Source organism: Mesitornis unicolor, unplaced genomic scaffold, assembly GCF_000695765.1.
Source record: "Mesitornis unicolor isolate BGI_N332 unplaced genomic scaffold, ASM69576v1 scaffold13832, whole genome shotgun sequence".
NCBI lineage: Eukaryota > Metazoa > Chordata > Aves > Mesitornithiformes > Mesitornithidae > Mesitornis > Mesitornis unicolor.
Genome location: NW_010168698.1, coordinates 10,838 through 29,728, shown reverse-complemented (window position 1 = coordinate 29,728; position 18,891 = coordinate 10,838). Strand labels below are relative to the sequence as shown.

Below are 18,891 nucleotides of genomic sequence, written 5' to 3'. Positions count from 1 at the left end.
ACTTACCGACCATGAGCACACTCTACGTATTAATCTCATCTTACATTTTTTATCTTGGCCTTTACTTTTGCTTCAGGCCAAACAAGTTAATTATTCACGTATGACCCACAGTAATTAGCATGCAGTTTTGGATAAGTATAAATGAAGTATGACAGCTATGCACGCAAGGGTGAGCAGGTTTCAGTAGGAAACTTTCTGAGAAAAGATCACAGAAACTCAGCATTGCATAATCTGGACCTTTTGGTTTTTTTGAGGCAAGCTGATCTTGCTGATAGTTGTTTACCGAAGCAGGATGTGCTTGAGAAATGTATGTTTTTTTCAGTTACTATATATGCACAGCCACTAAAATATTCTCAGTTGTTTGGATACAGGAGGAAAAGCAAGGTGATGTTTTGTAGAACTTTGTTGGTTGGAAGGTATACATTTTGAACTTAGTTAAAAGTAGAAACAAAATGTTATAGATGGTAACAGTTGCATTTAATTCACTTAATTAAATAGTGGGTTTTTCAAGTATGCTATCATCTACCTCCCCAATACTTCTCACCAGTGTTCTGGAAACTGGGTGTCCTGGGCATGGATTCCACTGGAGGGCGAGCTTGAATTGCACATCGCCTCTCCAACTGGAAAAACTGCAAGTGAAACCTGTCATAGTTAGAGCATTTCATAAATCACCAGCACTGGTATTACATTTCTCTTTTTAGTATCAGCTTCTTCTTGTTGTTTTGCCACATTGTCAGATAAAGCTATCGGGAGGTATCGGGTGTGATGGAGAGCCTTCGGGGCTCAGAGGCAATCTCGCAGCTCAGGTTTATCAACTCCTTTTGCGGGGAGAAACTGAGAAATGGGCTCACTGGAGTTGTGCTGAGTTGGTTTCTGCTTCAGTGAACCTAAAGAAAATTACTGATGTGTGACTCTGCAAATGAGTAATCTTTCAAAATGGGCAAAGCAGCAGCCCTGGGTTGCGGTCCCAGTCCACATGTGTCTGCCTGCCTTGCGCTCAGCAAAGTGTCACCCCCGGGAATGGGGAAAGCTGGAAGTGCTGCCCATGCCGCACTGGTGGGACTCGCCTGCTTCAGCTCACTGCTTTTACTCTGAAGATAGCGAGGGAAACAACAGTAGCATTATTTTGTGATATGTAATGGCTATTTCAGGCCTTTTAGGTAGTACTGTAGGTTCTATTGGCATTTCCAATAGGACGGCTGAGCATTGCAGACTGTTATACTGGTTCCTTCCACTGTGGTTTTGTTTTTTCCCCCATCAAAATTTCATTCTAAAAATATTTAAATTTATCTTAATGAATTGTTGTTTCCTTTTCTGGTAGCCCTCATTTGTGAAAAATCTACAGACTCTGTTCCCTCTGAAGAGATGATGAAAATCTGATAGGTTTTATGTAAATCGAAGAGGCAAATCATGCCTTCTTTTGAGAGGCTGATACGGGTTATAAAAACGAGACTGCAGAAACTGATCTGTGAAGTTGGCGAAACTGGAAATGATGGGTCTGTGAAAACTGTGAAATGCATTAAATAATTCCATTATTTTGACAAAAAGCAGGCAGGTATTTTCATGCCATAAAATTGAGGACATGCATCTTGACCTCCTCTCTAGTTGGCTGGACATTTCTGAAATTTCAGTGGAAAGCTGCAAAGTAGTCAAAATTGTCCAATTTCCCAGCAACATTTCACTTGACTTGGCTTTATTTTTCAATCACCTGTAACTGTAATGAAAATAGGTTCATAAGCTAGATATGGTGAAGGCAACGGGACAAAGCCTTATGGTCACACCATTTATCAGGTGAAATGCAAGGCAGTAAAGTCTCTGGTGAAATAATACATTTCATTATAGCCTCAATCAGTGTAATAGTTGTGGACAAAGGGTGTGTATGGAAAGTTGAGAGGACAAGGGAGTCTGTTTTATGGAGAGAGAATTAAAACAAGAAGAAATGTCAAGGACCCTTTGGGCTAGTTGCTGTGACCATACAAAGGAGACATTAGAAAACACCTTTGGGATAGATGACTGCTGGCTGTGAGCGATGTCTTGGAGCACCCATGTGGTGGTGCACCCGGTCATGGACAAACTGGGTCCCACCGGCCGACCACGTGGCTTTCACTTTTCATCCGCAGGCCACTCAGTCTGCAAAATCCTAGTGTGCAATATTCTGTTTTAACTTGAATTGTGGGCCTGTTGGCACCAAAGCTGACCTTTGCGTATCATCAGCCAATTTTTGTAGACATTGTCCGTCTTTAATAGGGAGAGCATGCAGATCTGAGGCATTTTCTGTAAATTGAACGGGCAGATTATGCTGTCTGTTAGGAAGCCTGGTGAAAAACAGAGAGACTTGTATATATGTATAAGGGATAGTACATGTGGAGGAGATTTAAAGCTCTTCTCTTCTTCCCAAGTATGCGGAGTACACTGGGTGGTGTGAATGTGTCCCAAAGCAGTGCCTAGCACAGGGACCGTGACCTGAGAAATTTAAACAACTACATAGTAATTTAAAGGGAAATTGGATTTGTCTTGGTTTTCACATGTAAAGTTGCTTACAGCTAAATCCAGTTGTAGCTCATTGTGGCTTACCATATGGAGAAGCCCAAGAATTTTAAAATATAGCGTGAATCATCCTGAAGAAGTCAATAAAGAAAGAAGATTCCTGCTTTAAGGTTACATGGGACATAATTTTACAACATCTGATACAGAGGAAGTTGCTCCCTGTCTCTCCCATCCATAGGATTTTCTTACATTGTAGGAGTAATCAGCATTCTGTATTTCTGCTCCTGCCTCCGAGGGCTGGAGGAGGGCAAGGGCTGTACGCAGAGCACCTTTGGTGGGGCTCAGATGCTGGGCCACAACTTTTCACCCCTCAGCCCCAACCAGTCCAAATCGCTCTTCTTAGCACCGTCTGGCTGCTTGGTTAGGCGCTTACAGAGGTGGGCTGAATAGAGCCCCCAGGTAGAATGAATTTTTTAGTGTTTGGTGCTTTGTCCTTGATCAACGCCTGTACCATTCCTGAGAGATGAGAGCAAATACCTTTGCCGCAGACGTAATGAAGCCTATTTGTCAGTGTCAGGGGGTCTTCAGCAGCATTACATGGAGACAGTAAACATCTCAGAAATGTGGTTTTGTACCTGAGAGAATGACAGCATTTCCTCCCCGAGATGCTCCTTTATAGTTGGGTTGAGACACCACCCTCGAAGAGAGCGGGCTCGTGAGTGCTTGGGTGTTTCATTTAGTCTGTGCTTTCTCAAACATTGCATTCCTCTCGCTCACTGTTGCTCCATATATTATTTTAATATGAAAGGGCCCCTGTCATTAGTCTTTGTTCACATTTTCCTTTGAGCAATTTCAGAGCAGACTTAAGAATTCAGAGGCACCAAAAAAGTTATTTTTGCTCTGTAGGTTTTAAAACTCCATTCATTACCTGTTGTTTTCTTAAGGTCTGTTTAATGGCTTTTGCCAACTGTAAGTTCCAGAGGGGTATTTACAGATTTGTAATCCCTTCTTTAGGCAAATATTGGGAGAAAGCAACATTTTTTAAATAATCTTCTGGATTTGACTTGAACTGTGTAGGTTTTTGGCCTGCTTTAAAATTAACACCTCTTTGTCACCTCTCCTCCAGACTGGCTTTTCAAAAGCCCAGCTTTTCTTCCTCATGCCCTACGAGCTCCCTAGGCCCTCGTCCCAGAGCTCTCCCTCCTCCACGTAAACCTATCGGTTGAAAAAAGCTGCAAGAGCAGGTTCACATGCTGTTCCAGAAACTGGGAATTTAAATAAACAAAGCCAATTTAAAAATTAATTTGCTTTAGGCAAAATAGGTTCTATTTGTATTGGGCGACGCTTCTATTTTTTAAGAAATACTTTATTTTAGTGTTTAAAATTTACTGCCAGTTTCAATAAACAGCAGAGCTTTCCAATGTGGAAACCAGTACATTTCATGGAAGTCTTCACTTTCAGCATTTCTGCTCTTTCTTCGTGCAGTTTCTGTTTGGTAGGTAAACAGATTATTTAATAAACAGGGCAGCTGAAGCCTCAGCCTGTTCCCACTGATGTGACTGGGGTCAGATTTTGGGACAGAAATACACTTAAAATGAAGCAGCTGTGTGCTGGTGCAGTATGTGCACGGGTATGAGGACAGACTCACCAATGCCACCCCGGCCCAGTAAGGTGCTGGTCCAAAATGGGAACCTCTGGATGTAGTGAGATGGTTGTCTGAGCCCAGCTACTTACGGGCAGGTGTCCATACCACAAGGAGCTTGTACGTCGCGTTCCCTTCCAATGGCCGCTCTGTGGAAAGTTCAGTGATTTCATTTCTGGCGCGTTTCGCGAGCTCTGAACTCACCTTACACAGGGGGAGTCATTCCTCTGCATTGTAGGTCTGATGCTGTGCCGATATGGAAGGGTGCCCGTGTGGTTATTCCAAGGCACTTTGATGGGAAAGCGGGTCTAATTGCCTCTGTGATTGCTTTCAGTCTCCAAGTTATGAGAAATATTTGCAACGGTGCCCCTTGACTTTGTAAATATGGGGTGCATGTGTGTTTTGTCTGTGTGTGGCACGAGGGAATAATGATGATTTCATTATGCAGAGTGAAATTTTCTCTAAGTAAACCATGTAGTGCTTAATATTCTACCTCCAAAGAACTGCAGTTCATCTGAGGTCTCAGGCATGACTGTGGTCTACCGTGTGCAGCTCTGCAGTGGCGTGAAGGCAAGAGAGACCTCTCTGCTCCCATCCCCTCCAAAATGCTTTCCCAGATGTTGCACCCAGACCTGGCGAAGTAAATGCACAACACAGGATTTCCAAGGATGATAAATCTTGCAGCCCACTCAGTTTCCAATGGAGGGAATGGGACAGCAACTTTGCTACTGAAATGCCCGTTCCTGGTGATACCCCGTGTCTTTTGGGAAGTGTGTCTGGAGTTTCTCGTGCCCACCCTGTCCTTTTCAGGGCAGCCTTTGGTGAGAAACACAATCTTTGAGAGCGGAGCATGCTCCAAACGACAAGTAAGTTTCACAAAAGCCTTTTTTTAATGTTTCATTCGACTATAGGCAGAGCCTGAAAGCTAGTGTTTTCTTTTTTTTGCAAATAAGTAGGTAGAAAACTGAGGAAATTTTACAAGGGAAAGGAGAACAATCAGATGACTCCTGTGTAGGACAGGGGCTTATTTTCTGCACTTCTCAGAATATGAAATTTTGTGCTATCCTGGTCGCATTAGTGATCTTTTTCCAGTTTCTTTTCCCTCATCACGTGTATGTTTGTCAGTTAGTATTTTCCTTTAGTACTGTACATTTTATGGTGATAAAAAATGGCATCTCTTCTGGGGAGTTTAATCTGTTTTTGGGGAAGTTTATCTATTTGGGAAGTTTAATTCCACTCACAGCTCATGTACTCAAATGTGAGGTGGGTTTTTAACTGCTCTGTTCCTGTAGACAGCCCAGCACACCAGGGTCCCATCCTCTGAGCCTGACTTCTAGCACAGTGCAAACAACAAAGAATTCATTGTGCAAAATTGACTGAGATGAAGCTCATCCCATGGAACCTTAGGTTGTTTATTTGTTTATTTCTTTGGTGGTTTGTTTGTTGTTTTGTTTTCAAGGTTTAACTTTTATACTGCGAAACATCAGTGTTGCTCTTGATGAACATGGGGCATCCAGAAGGAGGAAAGTGTCACTTGTTTGGCATCTCCCTTGCAGTTAGGGCCACGATGAAGGAAAGGTGTTTCATTTGGGGAGGCCAAATTAAAGCGCAGGCCTGCAGCACCCCAGTTAAAGAGCAACAGTGTGCAGGTCTGGCACACTCTGTGAATTGGCTGCTGGTGGAAGTGGCCATCTGATGCATCACTTTTCCAAAATGCTGTAAAAGGAAGAATCTCAACCTTTCCCACGACGCTGGAAATTTGGTAGACCCACATATTTGCTGTGGCTGGAGTGGAGAAAACTTCGTGCCATCTTTTACTACTATTTTATTTTGTTTTATTTTACTTTATTTTATTTTATGTGTATATACACTTCACATATACTTAAATATTTATATATGTACCATGTCATGCAAGAAAAGATCATCAGGAATTGCCATCTGATTTTTGGATTTGGTCTGGCTCCTGGATTCAGGTGCACAGGAAGAAGCCTTTTACATTTCCAAAAATCTTATTTTCTCTGTTTTTACAAGAATTACGTTTATGATTTTACATCAGCAATGCCCTTGGCAATGTATGTGACTAATCCTTGTCCCAGAGCATGAATACATTTGTATCTCACATAATAGTAGGTATGTCCCAATGTGGGGCAAAGTCTGTGTAGAAGCCTGAAAGAGGAAATGTGGAAGAGAAGTTTCTTGGATTCCTCCTCATTGTTTCTCCCTGTGTGCAGTGACAGAACAGGGCTTAGACCCATGTAATGCATTTGCCTTCTTGAATTACAGAGAATTGAATTTTGTGAGTGGTCAAAAAGGCTTTTTTCTGGGGCTTGTATTAAAATAGCATTGAACTGAGGGAGCTGTATACCCAGTGGGGCATGTGGGACAATATGCAGGAAAAGAAAGAGATGAGGTTGCAGAACCGGTGCTGATCTTGCAGAAGGAGTGGGAAGAAGGGCCGGGATGGCAAACAGGACCCAAGCTCAGCAGTGCAGTGAAATGAAAGAACAGTTCTGTGTGGTGACGTGGGAGAAGGACTCCAAATTATCAGAAGTGGGGCTTGTAAAATAATCGGTTCAAGAGCTGCCAGATGTGTGATGAAGTTCTGTCTCTTGCTTTAGAGTGGAGGTTGTCACTGCGATATTTAATTGAAGAAATTTTGCTCAAATTTTTACATGACAAAGCCATGTCCCCGTGCTTTGCCTAAGTCAGACTGAGAACAAGGAATAAAAAACCTGAATTTCAAGACGTGTTGCAGTCAGCACAGTGTGTTCCTGTTCTGCTCATAGCAATTATTTTCCCAGACTTGCTCAGCTGATAAGAAACTTTAATCTTTTCCCAGAAAGATATTTTATTTGCATATTTTGACACTACTAAAACACAAAAGTCAAATTCACTGTGTTCACCAAAGAGATATAGTGAATCAGTAACTGGGAAACAGATATTTCAAATGGCCTTTTGAAAGACATCCAAATAATGGGATTGGAGTTTTGCGTCACAATGATATGTCGGACTTAAAGGGGTGAAACTGAGATACAGCCATTTCATTACACAAAGTAAGGTGTTCCTAATATGTGAGTCATGACATTTCTGTTCACTTTTCCTGCAGTTTTGGGAAGGTTGTTGGTGCTCATCATTTTGGTTTTCCTACCTGCAGAATGGACATGATATTTGTTACACAGTGCTATTATGCAGACAGACTTTTATGAAGTATTACATTTAAAAAAAAAAAAGCTTTATAAGGCACTTTGAAGTTCGAAAGTGCTTTATAAGTGCTCTGATGTTTTTTCATGAAAAATATTATACTAATAAAAATATCACAGAAAATGTAAGAGTTGTCATTTTTCCTTTTCCCCTGTGTCTAAAAGCTAAGCTGCCCTCTTCCTCTGGGAGGGCCTGAGGATGCTTATTATCAGATAATGGTTATGCTGTAAAAAGGCTCTTTTCTGCCCAAAATTGCGTATTTTTAGTAGAAATGCAAAATCTAATTGGTCATCATTTGTGGTTTTCAATTTACGATTTCTCCTCCCAGAGTCACAGAATCACAGAATCATTAAGGTTGGAAGAGACCTCTAAGATCATCAAATCCAACCGTCAACCTAACACCACCATGCCCGCTAAACCATGTCCCGAAGTGCCACATCCTCACGCTTCTTCTTGAATACCTCCAGGGATGGTGACTCCACCCCCTCCCTAGGCAGCCTGTTCCAGTGTTTGACCACTCTTTCAGTAAAGAAATTTTTCCAAATATCCAATCTAATCCTCCCCTGGTGCAACTTGAGACAGTTTCCTCTCATCCTATCACTTGTTACTTGGGAGAGACCAGCACCCACCTCACTACACCCCCTTTTCACCCTTTTTTGTAGAGAGCGATAAGGTCTTCCCTGAGTCTCCTCCAGGCTAAACAACCTCAGATCCCTCAGCCACTCCTCGTAAGACTTGTTCTCTAGACCCCTCACCAGCCTCGATGCTCTTCTCTGGACACGCTCCAGTGCCCCAACGTCCTTCTTGTAGTGAGGGGCCCAAAACTGAACACAGTATTCAAGGTGCAGCCTCACCAGTGCTGAGTGCAGAGGCACGATCTCTTCCCTACTTTTTCACACTATTTCTGATACAGGCCAGGATGCTGTTGGCCTTCTTGTCCACCTGAGCACACTGCTGGCTGTCAACCAGCACCCCCAGGTCCTTTTTAGTCCTACCAGTATGGGTGCCATCTGACTGTTCCATATATTTCTGGATGGTTCTAGTGTTTACGTGGGAGCTGGTGTAAATACTACACCGTACACGTATTGCATAATATCCTGTAGTAGAAACCAAACGAGAAGTCACCAGGAGATGTCCTCAACCTTGCAAAGCTGCAGATCTGTTTACTTTGACTAGAAAATTTAACATCATCAGACACAGGCAGAGGCACGCTTACTGGATTGTTTGGTTTTTTTTCAACTTATTATGAGCTAAATCCTTAGGACCTCACTCTGTTTTTATGTGGGAAATATTCTTCCAAGAGTAATGGCAGTGGAAACTGAGTATATAAAGATGTGGCTGCAGATAGCAGGGCTGGGCAAGTGGCATCTATTAGACTGTGCAAGTTTGACTTAAACCTATTATATTTTGTGAACACGGTGAGGAACAGCATCTCCCCTATGTTCCCACCCTCCCAGTTTGGAAGCTATAAACCAAGGTTTGTTTCCAAGTGCTTTTCTAACTTTGTTCTTCTCAGAAGGCAAATTTCAGCATGTGGCTCTTTCACAGGGTGATGAAAACTTATATACAGAAAAATCTGCCTAGATGGCTAAGCCTGTACTGCTGAACAGTCCCTTATGTGTATCTTTTGTTGACTCTTATTTGGAATAAAACTGTCACCAGCATTTCAAAATGCCAAGTGCCATTGCAGGAAGGGACTACAGGGAAGTGATGTAATAACTTGGAGTCATGGTGAGAATTATATGTGCAGGAAAGTTGGATAGATGGGAATGTCTGAGGAGAACACAAGGGGCATGGCACTCACCTGTAATACCAGAGAGTTTATGCCAGAGAAGAAAATTGCTTGAGAGCGTTTTCATGGGGATGTTTTCTGTCCTGGTAGTAGACAGCGTTACCTCATCATTACTTAATGACGTGGTAGCCAAGAGCCTGCTAAACCAATGAATAAATGAAGCTTAAATAATACACAATAATACACTGTAAATAAAGTTTCTTGCCAGGGAACATTAGCCCGGCTCTGTTTCCTGAAGCTCCAGAGTAGTTTCGCTACAGACAGAGTAACCCATCACTATTTGCATGGTGTTTTTGCATCTGGCATCAAATACCATGACACCAGCGAGTTGATGGGCAGAGGATGGCCGCCTAGGAGCATACCCCGTGGGAAATCCTGCCCAGGGTAGAGCAGACCCTGGTCCCTTCCTCTGCTGCATGGCACGGTCTCCTGCTGGCACCCACATGGGGCTTTTTTTTAAGGAGAATGTGAATGTGATTGAGTTGTAAAGTCGAAGTTTAAGAGATATTTGTTTCCTTGAGTGAGTGATCTTCCGGATGTTGGAGTATATGAATAAGGATATGGAAAGACAGATGTTGGGCTGTGGGGAAGGTGGAAAAATTTGAAAGGATTGGCTGAATTGTGGTCATTATTCAGCATTATTAATTCATTATTTGCTTGAATTTAGGGAGATTTAATGAGTAACCGTTGTAACTATGTTCTTAAGTTCTTAAGTGAAAGGAGGAGTCATGGTAAGGTAGGAAAAATAATAGGGTAAAAGTAATTAAACTAATTTGGATTGTGGCATCTGGACTACAAAAGGCAGTATTTCGGAGGGCTCTTAGAAATAGATGTTTTGTTAATAGAAGATTAAAAAAATTACCTGTTCCATTTGGGGCATTGAGTCATACCTTTAAAACTTCATAATTAACTTCCACAAACAATAGAAAACACTCATTTTCCACAGGGACCTTTCTAGAAGAACTTTTTGGTGTTCTGCGGTCCCACTTGATCCTTGTAAATGCCAGCCATGGCATAGCGTTCACTGCCCATGTATTGCAAGACAGAGCTATGGAGTAGCATCAGAACACAATTTCTCTGTGTTTTGGGATCTTTTTGTCAGCTTTTGAGACAAAACAATAGAGAGCTCTTAAAGACAGGTGAGAAAGTAGAGGGTCAGCTCCTATGACAATGTCTACAGCTTCAGGCGTTTATTTTCAAATGGGTAGCTTCTGGAAGTCTAAAACTGTACAGATTTGGAAGATTGAACTAACTCACAAGCTTTTATCTTTTTCCAGTTTTCTTTTTCTCCTCATGTCAGTTGCCGCAGGATTTTAGTCTCTATCTGCAGCTCTCTTTACTGCCACTTTCCAAAAACTCTCCACTGTTTTGTCTTCTCCTTCATTCCCATGTTTCCATTTCCCTGGGCAAGACTCACACCGCTTGCTTTGGCTCCTTAGGCCTGAAGGAGAATTTGGGTGTCTGGGTGTGTGGCAGTAGCTCTGCACCCTTGCTCCAGAGCCTGCTGAGCCATCGAAGGAGCTGAAACTGTGAACCCAACAGTTTCCTAGACACTTAAGCTCAGAGTTTCCTAGACACTTAAGCTCAAAGCACTTAAGCCAAGCAATTCTGCTCCTGCTGATCCTTTCTCCATCCTTTGAATTCCTGGATCTCCTGGTTTTCACAAACTCAGTGGTCAGTCTTCATGTGTGGATGTTACCAAACCAAAGGTCAGCAGTTGCTGTAGTACTGCCTAGGAAGAACAGCATTTTTTTTTTCTAGCACCTGTCCATTCACAGATAACGTGGGCATTTAAGAGAAAAGTGATATTATTATTCTTCCCCTATAAATCAGGTTCACGTAAAATGCTGTTGATTAATATTTATGAAAAATCATATCTTTCACAGTTTTCTTTACAGTGGCTTTTTTAAGGTGCATATGACTGAATATCTTCAGAGTCATGCTACTTTGCCTGTTTTTTCCCTTCTTATGCTATACACCTATATTTAACTGAAAATAATGAAAGCTCCTCTTAGGCTGAGCTTGTAAGAGTGATTCTCCTTCAGTGGTGTAAATAGCTTGAGAGGAATGTGGTTAGCCCTGTCTCTTTCACATAGCTCCACAGGGGCTGGGTAAGCAGAACATATTGGGGAGGGAGGCTGGAAGCAGCACTGGGAACTCCAGCTGTGACCTGTGCTCACGTCCTCCCATCAGCTGATTTGCATTTCTTACCCAGAGTGATACTGTTTTAATGGACAAACAAACTATTTCTGGTATTTCTCTTTCACCAACCATTCCTCCCTGCATAACATCCTCCATTTGTCTTCTGCCAAGATCTGGGATTTGTGTACCAAAGAGGCCATTGCAGGGGAAGGATCTTGAGGCAGGGAGAAGCGTAAACTTTCAGATGCTTTTAAATGAGGATCCAAAGCTTAGGAAATACCTCTTCGCTTTGCTCTGGAAGTCTCTGTGGTCAAGGAAACCAACCAGGCAGTATCTAAACAAAAAGAGAATTTAAAGGTACGTTGAGGATGGACAGGGCAAGTGCTCCATTTGGAAACTGTTGATGTGGTGTGACAGAAGCGTTAGGATAGACCTGCTGGGTCAAATGGGAGCGCTGCTATATTTGTCCAGTGCTCTGCACCAACTGTTTGTGGCAAGGGTCTGTGTGTAAGGCAGTTCGGCAGTGAATTTGGACATGTTTTGTAGCACTTTGTCCTTGGCAAGAGCACGCACCCCACCATCTGCCATGGAGCTTGTGCCCATCCAGCTCGCAGCAGCTGATGGATTCCAGGCGCCCAACGCTGTGGCTGCTCTGGGAGCAATGATCTCTTTTTGATGCTCTGTGCTTGGGGGAGGACTGTAAAATTACCCAGGCTGAGGTGCTGCCGGTGCAGCTATGGGCTGTGGTCACCTCAGAGCCTGGGTTGCTCGGTTCTTCACGTGGCAACTGTTTCCCACCCCCGTCTGACATCAAAACTGCAGCGCAGCCCAGATGGTGCACAGAAGGTACCAGCCCAAGGAGCTCAAATGTTGCCGACAACCCTGCTGACATGCCTGTGCAGCATCCGATTTCCCTGCAGAGACACCCGTGGCCATTTCAGCTGGAGCTTTCAGGGCCGTTTGAACTTGGTTATGATATCCTTACACAGGAATTTCCTTTTGAAACGGAGGGCTCTCAGGAAGGCGTTTATTGACTTTTGAAGAGATACATGGAGGGAGGTGCTGCCTACGACAAAGCAAGGGTTGCGTCACTGGTTCGTGTAATTGAAATAGTTTCTTGCAAGCTGCTCGTGATTCATGAGAGATAATAAATAACTGAGGAATGATGGTGCCGGATGAAGGAAACAGTTGTTGCAGAGATGCGCTTTTGTTGTCTCGGTTGTGATTAGCTGGTTTCGGAACGGGAGGTTAAAAATCATTTTTGACACACCAGAGGAAAATACATACGGACCTCACACAGTTTCCCTTCCTCGGTTTTGGTGCATGCTCAACTGTGGGATCGAAGTAACTGCCAAGAGCATTTAGCATGTAGACATTGAGGACTGGTGGTAGAAATAACAAATACAGCCTACCAACATGGCAGAAATGGGGTTTATAACAGTTTGCTTTATGAAAGCACAAAATCCAGATTTGCTGCATTAATCTCTTCTGACATGATAAGACAGAGAACATAAATCACACATCATGCCTACCTTTAAATAAAAAGCAGAGAGTGGGATTGACCAAAAATGTACACTTAACCCAAGTCTCATCTCACTGGGGTAAATGGGTATTTATCAACAGCGTTGTGCAAGTCCCATGGCTGAGTACATTTAAAAATTGTATGCTGTTCCTGATAGCATTTTACACATCAAATTTTAATTTTACTGAAAGTAAACACAATAAATAAAGAGGATGTTATGTAGATGGAATTTTTATGTTTAATACAGAAATTGTAGTTAATTTTTACCAGCTTGCTAAGAAGTTTCCTGCAATGTTGTTTACCCAAATAATTAGAAACCTTCATAAGCTTCATAAAAATAATTGGAAGTCTGTGGCAGCCTGTGATAAATTGCTGAAATATCAGGTAATCTGGCTATTTTGGGAGAAAGTGTGGCCTAATGAAATGAGGGTAGCAAACTTGTACGGTAATCATGGGAATAATTACACAGCCCTTTGTCCTGATGTTAATCCCCACATCACCCCTGCAAGGTAGGATCTATATTGTTTCCTTAATCCTGTTGATTTTCTTAGTCATGTGAATGCCACAGGAATGATAAATCTCAAGGCCCTTTCCTTATATTCAGCAGATTCGGTACCTGGTAATTGTGTAATTCGGCCTAAAGCAACCCCTAGGCAGTGGGTGTTGATGGGAAGTGTGCAGAGGGGGTTGCGGGGATTAAGAGCAAAACAAGGGGAAAGTCACCACCTGTATTTTTCCACCCCCTTCCCTCTTTCTTTTGTCTCTCCCAGGAGAAAAACCCTACAAGTGTACCTGGGAAGGCTGCACCTGGAAGTTTGCTCGCTCCGACGAACTGACGAGGCATTACCGCAAGCACACGGGAGTGAAGCCATTCAAGTGTGCAGACTGTGACCGCAGCTTTTCCCGCTCAGATCACTTGGCGCTCCACCGCCGCAGGCACATGCTGGTTTGAGAAACGCTACCTGTTCCAGCCGAGTTTAAGAGCTGGGTCTCTTAACCTACCCGGAGTGAATTCAGCAGGGCTGAATCCCCCTCTACAATGTTAACAGGCAGGGCTTTCCTCGATGTCTGTAACACAAAATAGTAACAGAAATTAAAAGACACAAAAAAAGCAGGAAAAGAAGTGCCACTCTTCTCCTCGTCATCTGAAGTTAACCCCGTCTGCCCCTCAGCATGGCTACCCCCTGAAAGTGTCATCACAATCACCTGGGAAATAGCAGCCAAAATGCTACCGGAATGGGCATTATTTTACATGCTGCGTCCTTTGACAAAAAATGTTTATAGCTTGTATGTTTTCTCAGCTGTCGGACATTTTTGTTCCTGAAAAAATCACTGCTTATTGGAGGACTGGTGTGAGAAACCGATGATGATGACGATGATGAGAGCAAGACCGCTAGACCTTTATTGTCCCATCTTTTCCCCTGTTTTTGAATACTATCCAGCCCACGTCAGCGTTACACCCGAGCTGTGCTACAAACAACCTGCGTGTGAGCAGGCAAGAAGATCCTGCTGGAGAGGTCCTGCCGTCGGAGCCGAAGGGTCGCTTGAGCAGACTTTTGCAATAACGGTGGCATTTTAATGTTGTACCACAATTTGTCATTATGCCCTAGAGGACACCAGCCATTTAACCTTTTACTTTGATCTTTTTTTTTTCCTTTCTCTTCTTTTGTTGTTGTTGTTGTTGTTGTTGAAGTCTGTAAAATAAACAAGGGGCAGCAGCATTTTTGCTGAGAGTACAATATTAAGTATCTGTATTTTACCATGGACTTATTTAGAACCGTTTTCTGATTTGTGTAGAAAAAAGCCCATCTGAAAACTACTACCCCATTCTCAAAGTGTGGTTTTCTTTCATGCAAGTAACCTCTTCCCCACAACCGTTATTTGAACACATGGAAATAGTCACATCTTACACTCGCTGGTACCAAGGTTGGTGGTGTGGCCATTCATGCAATGGAATTGAATGTACCAACAAAACAAAAGAGAGAAGACACGGCTGCATCTCTTGCACAGAAAAAGCAATAATGAGTAAAAATGGCTCTCCAGACAATAATCTACTCCACACCAACAGAAGGGGGGCTGTGCAGAAATAGCACGTAAGATCATTTGAGTTAATCTTCCTGATGGTTGCGCTGACCTGCCAGGTACCACAATTAAGTACTTTCATTTCCTTCAGCATAATACTCGTGTCTGGAAAGAAAGAAAGGTAAAGGAAGGAGCTGATTGTTGAGGAGTCAGTAGATGAACCATACGTGGGAAGGAGAAATGGCCCTGCAGTGGTGCTCTGCAAGACATTAGGTTTCTCCCTGGGAGCTGGGGAGTAACAAGATTTTGCCAGCTGTCTGCTGTGATATAAGTGGTCCTTTATATGGGTACCAGTGGCTGCCTCTGCTGGGGTTTTCAATCCACGCCTTTTCAGGTTAAATAAAAGGAAATTCTTGATCGTTCCCATACAGCCCTATAATTGTGAACCAATTTGTATTAATTGAATTATGTAGGAGAGAGAGAAACTCTTAGTCATCAGTTGTTCATGCAAATGGAGTAGTGTTTTTCGGTTTTCTTTCCTCACAGGGATCTGCCTATTCAGCTAAATTTGACGAAGAGGAGGCTTGGCAAGATTTTTTAAGTGTTGAGATTTTTATATCTTAGAGATGAAAGATGCATACATAAACGTCTTTTGCAATCCATTTAATTATTAATATTTGGTTCCAGGAATTACAGAGATTAAACTTGTGATGACATTTGTCCATTTCTTAATGTTTGACCATTCTGAATTAAATTCTGATTCCTGAAGTAACCATAGTAACATTGGGGGGCTTCTGAAATCAAGGGAATCCTTAAGAAAAACAAGCAGCCCCTGTGGGAAAAAAAATCCCTCTATCAGTTCCCATTGACTGGGCTGGTAATCAGCTTCCACCAAATTCGGCAACATTTTAGTATCCAGCTTCAAATTGGGAATGAAGCAGAGGTGCTCAGCATCCATGCAACGCGTCGAAAGGCTGCGACGGATCAGGGCTGCTGGATGGGCCATGAGGCGTTGCGGGGCAGGAGTGGGGCTTTACCAGCAGCGTTACTGCTGTGGGTTTAAAGAACTGGTTGTGAGTGTTGTGCGTGAGATGGTTCATGGACTACATGTGGTATCTGTCTTTTATGTACTCCAGTATTGTCCCCTTAAATGGATCTGCCATTTTCAGCGTCTAGGGAAAAAAGGGCAGGGAGAAGTCAACTGATGAAATTATTTTCCTGCCCAAGAACATTTTACCCACTCTTTACCTGGATAGCAGTAATTCAGCTGAAGAACCAATGGCATACAGGATTCCTTTCAGAATCTGTGATTTTTTTTCCTCCCACAGATAATTAAGTGTATTTGCCTGAAGCTCTTTAAGGTCATTCTGTTTGCGTACAAGAGGCGCACTGATGGAGATTGTCTCTCGTGTTATTATTCACCAAGGCAAAGTATAACCAGGGGAGACCAGTGGCTTCCCCTGCAGTCAATGGATAGAGAAAAACTTCTCCAAGAGCAACTGGGAGTCCTTAAATTGCAGCATTCAGCAATGAACTGTCCCGGGGCTGAGGTTGGTCTCTGTGTACCCCTTGTCTTTCAGCTGCTTGCCCATGACTTTATGCATAGGAAACAACAGAAAGAGGGTCTGACTTTATTCAGTGAGCCCCAGAGTGATACAGGATTAAAGCAGACCTCACACCAAGGGACACAGGCACAGAGCGCATCAGTGGTAACAGAACAAAGCCAAAAGGTAAAGCAGTGTACACTACATTTTCTCATTTCACAGGCAGTAAGTGTGTCCTTAACCTTTCCAGCAAGGGCTTTTGGTGCTGCTGTTACCTCTAGACAGCTCACACAACCAGCAGAAGTCCACCACTGGGTTTCAGGTACCCAGCAGGGTTTTTGGCAAGTAACTCATTCGCACCAGCACCCACGGACTTTGGCCCCAGATGCTCAGTGAGGCTGTTTCCTGGTTTGTTTTGCCCTTCAGAAGTATTTTAAGAGAAATTACTCTGTAGGCAGAGAGTGTTTGGGTGTGGAGCTGACGTCCCCCAAATACTCAGGGTGTCCTGTCAGTGGCTGTGGTTCAGACCCACCAAAATTCAAAGACCAAGGGCGATCGCTCCAGGATAGTTTTATCAAAAATCCTGATACCCCACCACAGGTCTGTGACATTTCACAACTGTGGCCAAGGCTTACGTCATGTGTGGTGTGCAGAAATACCAGATCTCCTCTTGGCACAACACAGTGGGGCCATCTTAATTGAGCAGCTGGGAGAGACGACTACACAGTTTTTCTGGGAAAATTGAAATTTATGCTTTTGAGTAAAGGATGAGTAGTAGTCACTGTGCCCATTACAAAGGAAACTATGCCACAAAGTCAAATTTCAGATGTTTCCAAAAGGATCCAATGGATTTGTCAGGAAATCTCAGTAGCCAACATTATAGGAAAACGTAACGAGCAAGCAGCTTTGATACAGAACTTTTTAAATTTTAAATTGTCATTATTTTTGAGCACCTGTTTTATTCAGCACTGTAAAATTGGCTCATTGCAACAGCAGTTTATACTTGGGGATGGAAGATGCAGTATTCCTTATTCTCTGTCATGCTTACACAATTAATTAAATAGATTTAGACTGACTTGTATATATGATTATTTGCTGGAGTAATGTATAACAAAATTAACAGTGTTAAAAATGACATCAGTGATGTTGATGTTTGGGGTAAACTCACAGTGCAGAGCATGGACAAATAGCTGGACAACCTTTCTCCCCTTTAATAATGGGAATAACAGTGATCATAAGTCTCGTTTTCCATTAGCCACATTGAAAATGTATTCTAGTTGCCATTTATAAATCTATCTTCTGATAATAAATGCTGTTTAATGGAAAAAATCTCTTTCTCCTTTATTGAAGGTGGGTGCCTCAAAATCGGAGTAGGTTTCACCATTAATATTCCGCTTATTTTTGAGTTCGAACTTTGGTTTGGAAAGGTGGATGTGTGAAGCTGCATCTTCCATAGGAGACCAATCTAAAGATTGTTCAGTAAATCTGCCTTGCTTCCGTGTGCTCATCCTTGCACCCGTGCGTATAAGCCCCAGCGCTTCCACCTGCCTCTGCCTGCCTGCAGGTAATAGACAAGTTTATTTAAAAATAAAGAAATCAGAAAAGGAAGAATGGAAATAAACACTGTAAAAGAAAATACTACCTTCTTAAGAAACCAGCTCCTCTTACTGTGTTATGCTTTTGCCTGTAATTTGTAACTGGAGAAGTACACAGAGAAATTTAAAGATTTTTGTATTTCCACAGTTCCGTTCTAGCGTAACAGTTGCTGTATAATGTGTGCTTATGGAGTCAGGCCCATTGGTACCTTAAAAATGCTTAAATTCTGGTCACTTTCCGCAGTAAATCATGTTTTCCTACACAAATGTAACTATAAGGATACTGCATCTTTAGAAATCAAAAGACCTCGAAAGTACTTTACGGTACTTGTAACAGTTTAAATGTTCCGTAATATACGTGACAGTGGAAAAGTATTTTCAAACTCACAATTTTACATGGAGTGTAAACAGGTTAAATGAAGTACATTTTTAAAAATCCTTTAGTTTTCACCAGGAGAAGTGGTAAGATAACACCCTGCAAAGCTTAAACGCAAGACGTAAGAAGTAAATGTTTCGTCAGAGCACGTTTTCTCTGCAAAATGGAGTGGCCACTGCTTCGCTGTTTTGCAGACAGCGTGCGATACAACAAAGTCATACCCAGCCCTTCAGTGCCGAGCAAGTCAACACAGAATGTCTCTGAATAAAGGAAAAAAAAACACTTAATCAAAATGAAAACCATATGAAAGGTTTTGGGGGTTTTGTGCTTTTTTTTTTTTCCTTCTGGCATTTTACAGTGAACTGCAGATACAGCAGTGGCAGACTCTCAGTTGATTTTATTTCTAGTATTTCCCTGACTGCAGTGCATCTCAAGTAAAGGTTGCGGAGCTGAAATAGGCAGCTGCTCTTGGCTGATCCCAGGGGAGTTTAGTCTTGTAGTAGCACGTCAACAAAATCAATTGTAGCGGGACATTGGTGACATTTAAAATGCACATACGCTTCAGCAG

General features: G+C 42.5%; 1 protein-coding gene across 1 annotated transcript in view; it reads left to right on the top strand.

Moving 5' to 3' along the window:
• Positions 1–13,738, top strand: part of KLF12 (Kruppel-like factor 12) — a 155,468-nt gene extending 141,730 nt beyond the window's left edge. The window contains 1 exon segment of the mRNA XM_010179117.1: positions 13,557–13,738. Within this exon segment, the coding sequence (XP_010177419.1) occupies positions 13,557–13,738 (182 nt within the window).
• Positions 13,739–18,891: the final 5,153 nt, after the last annotated feature.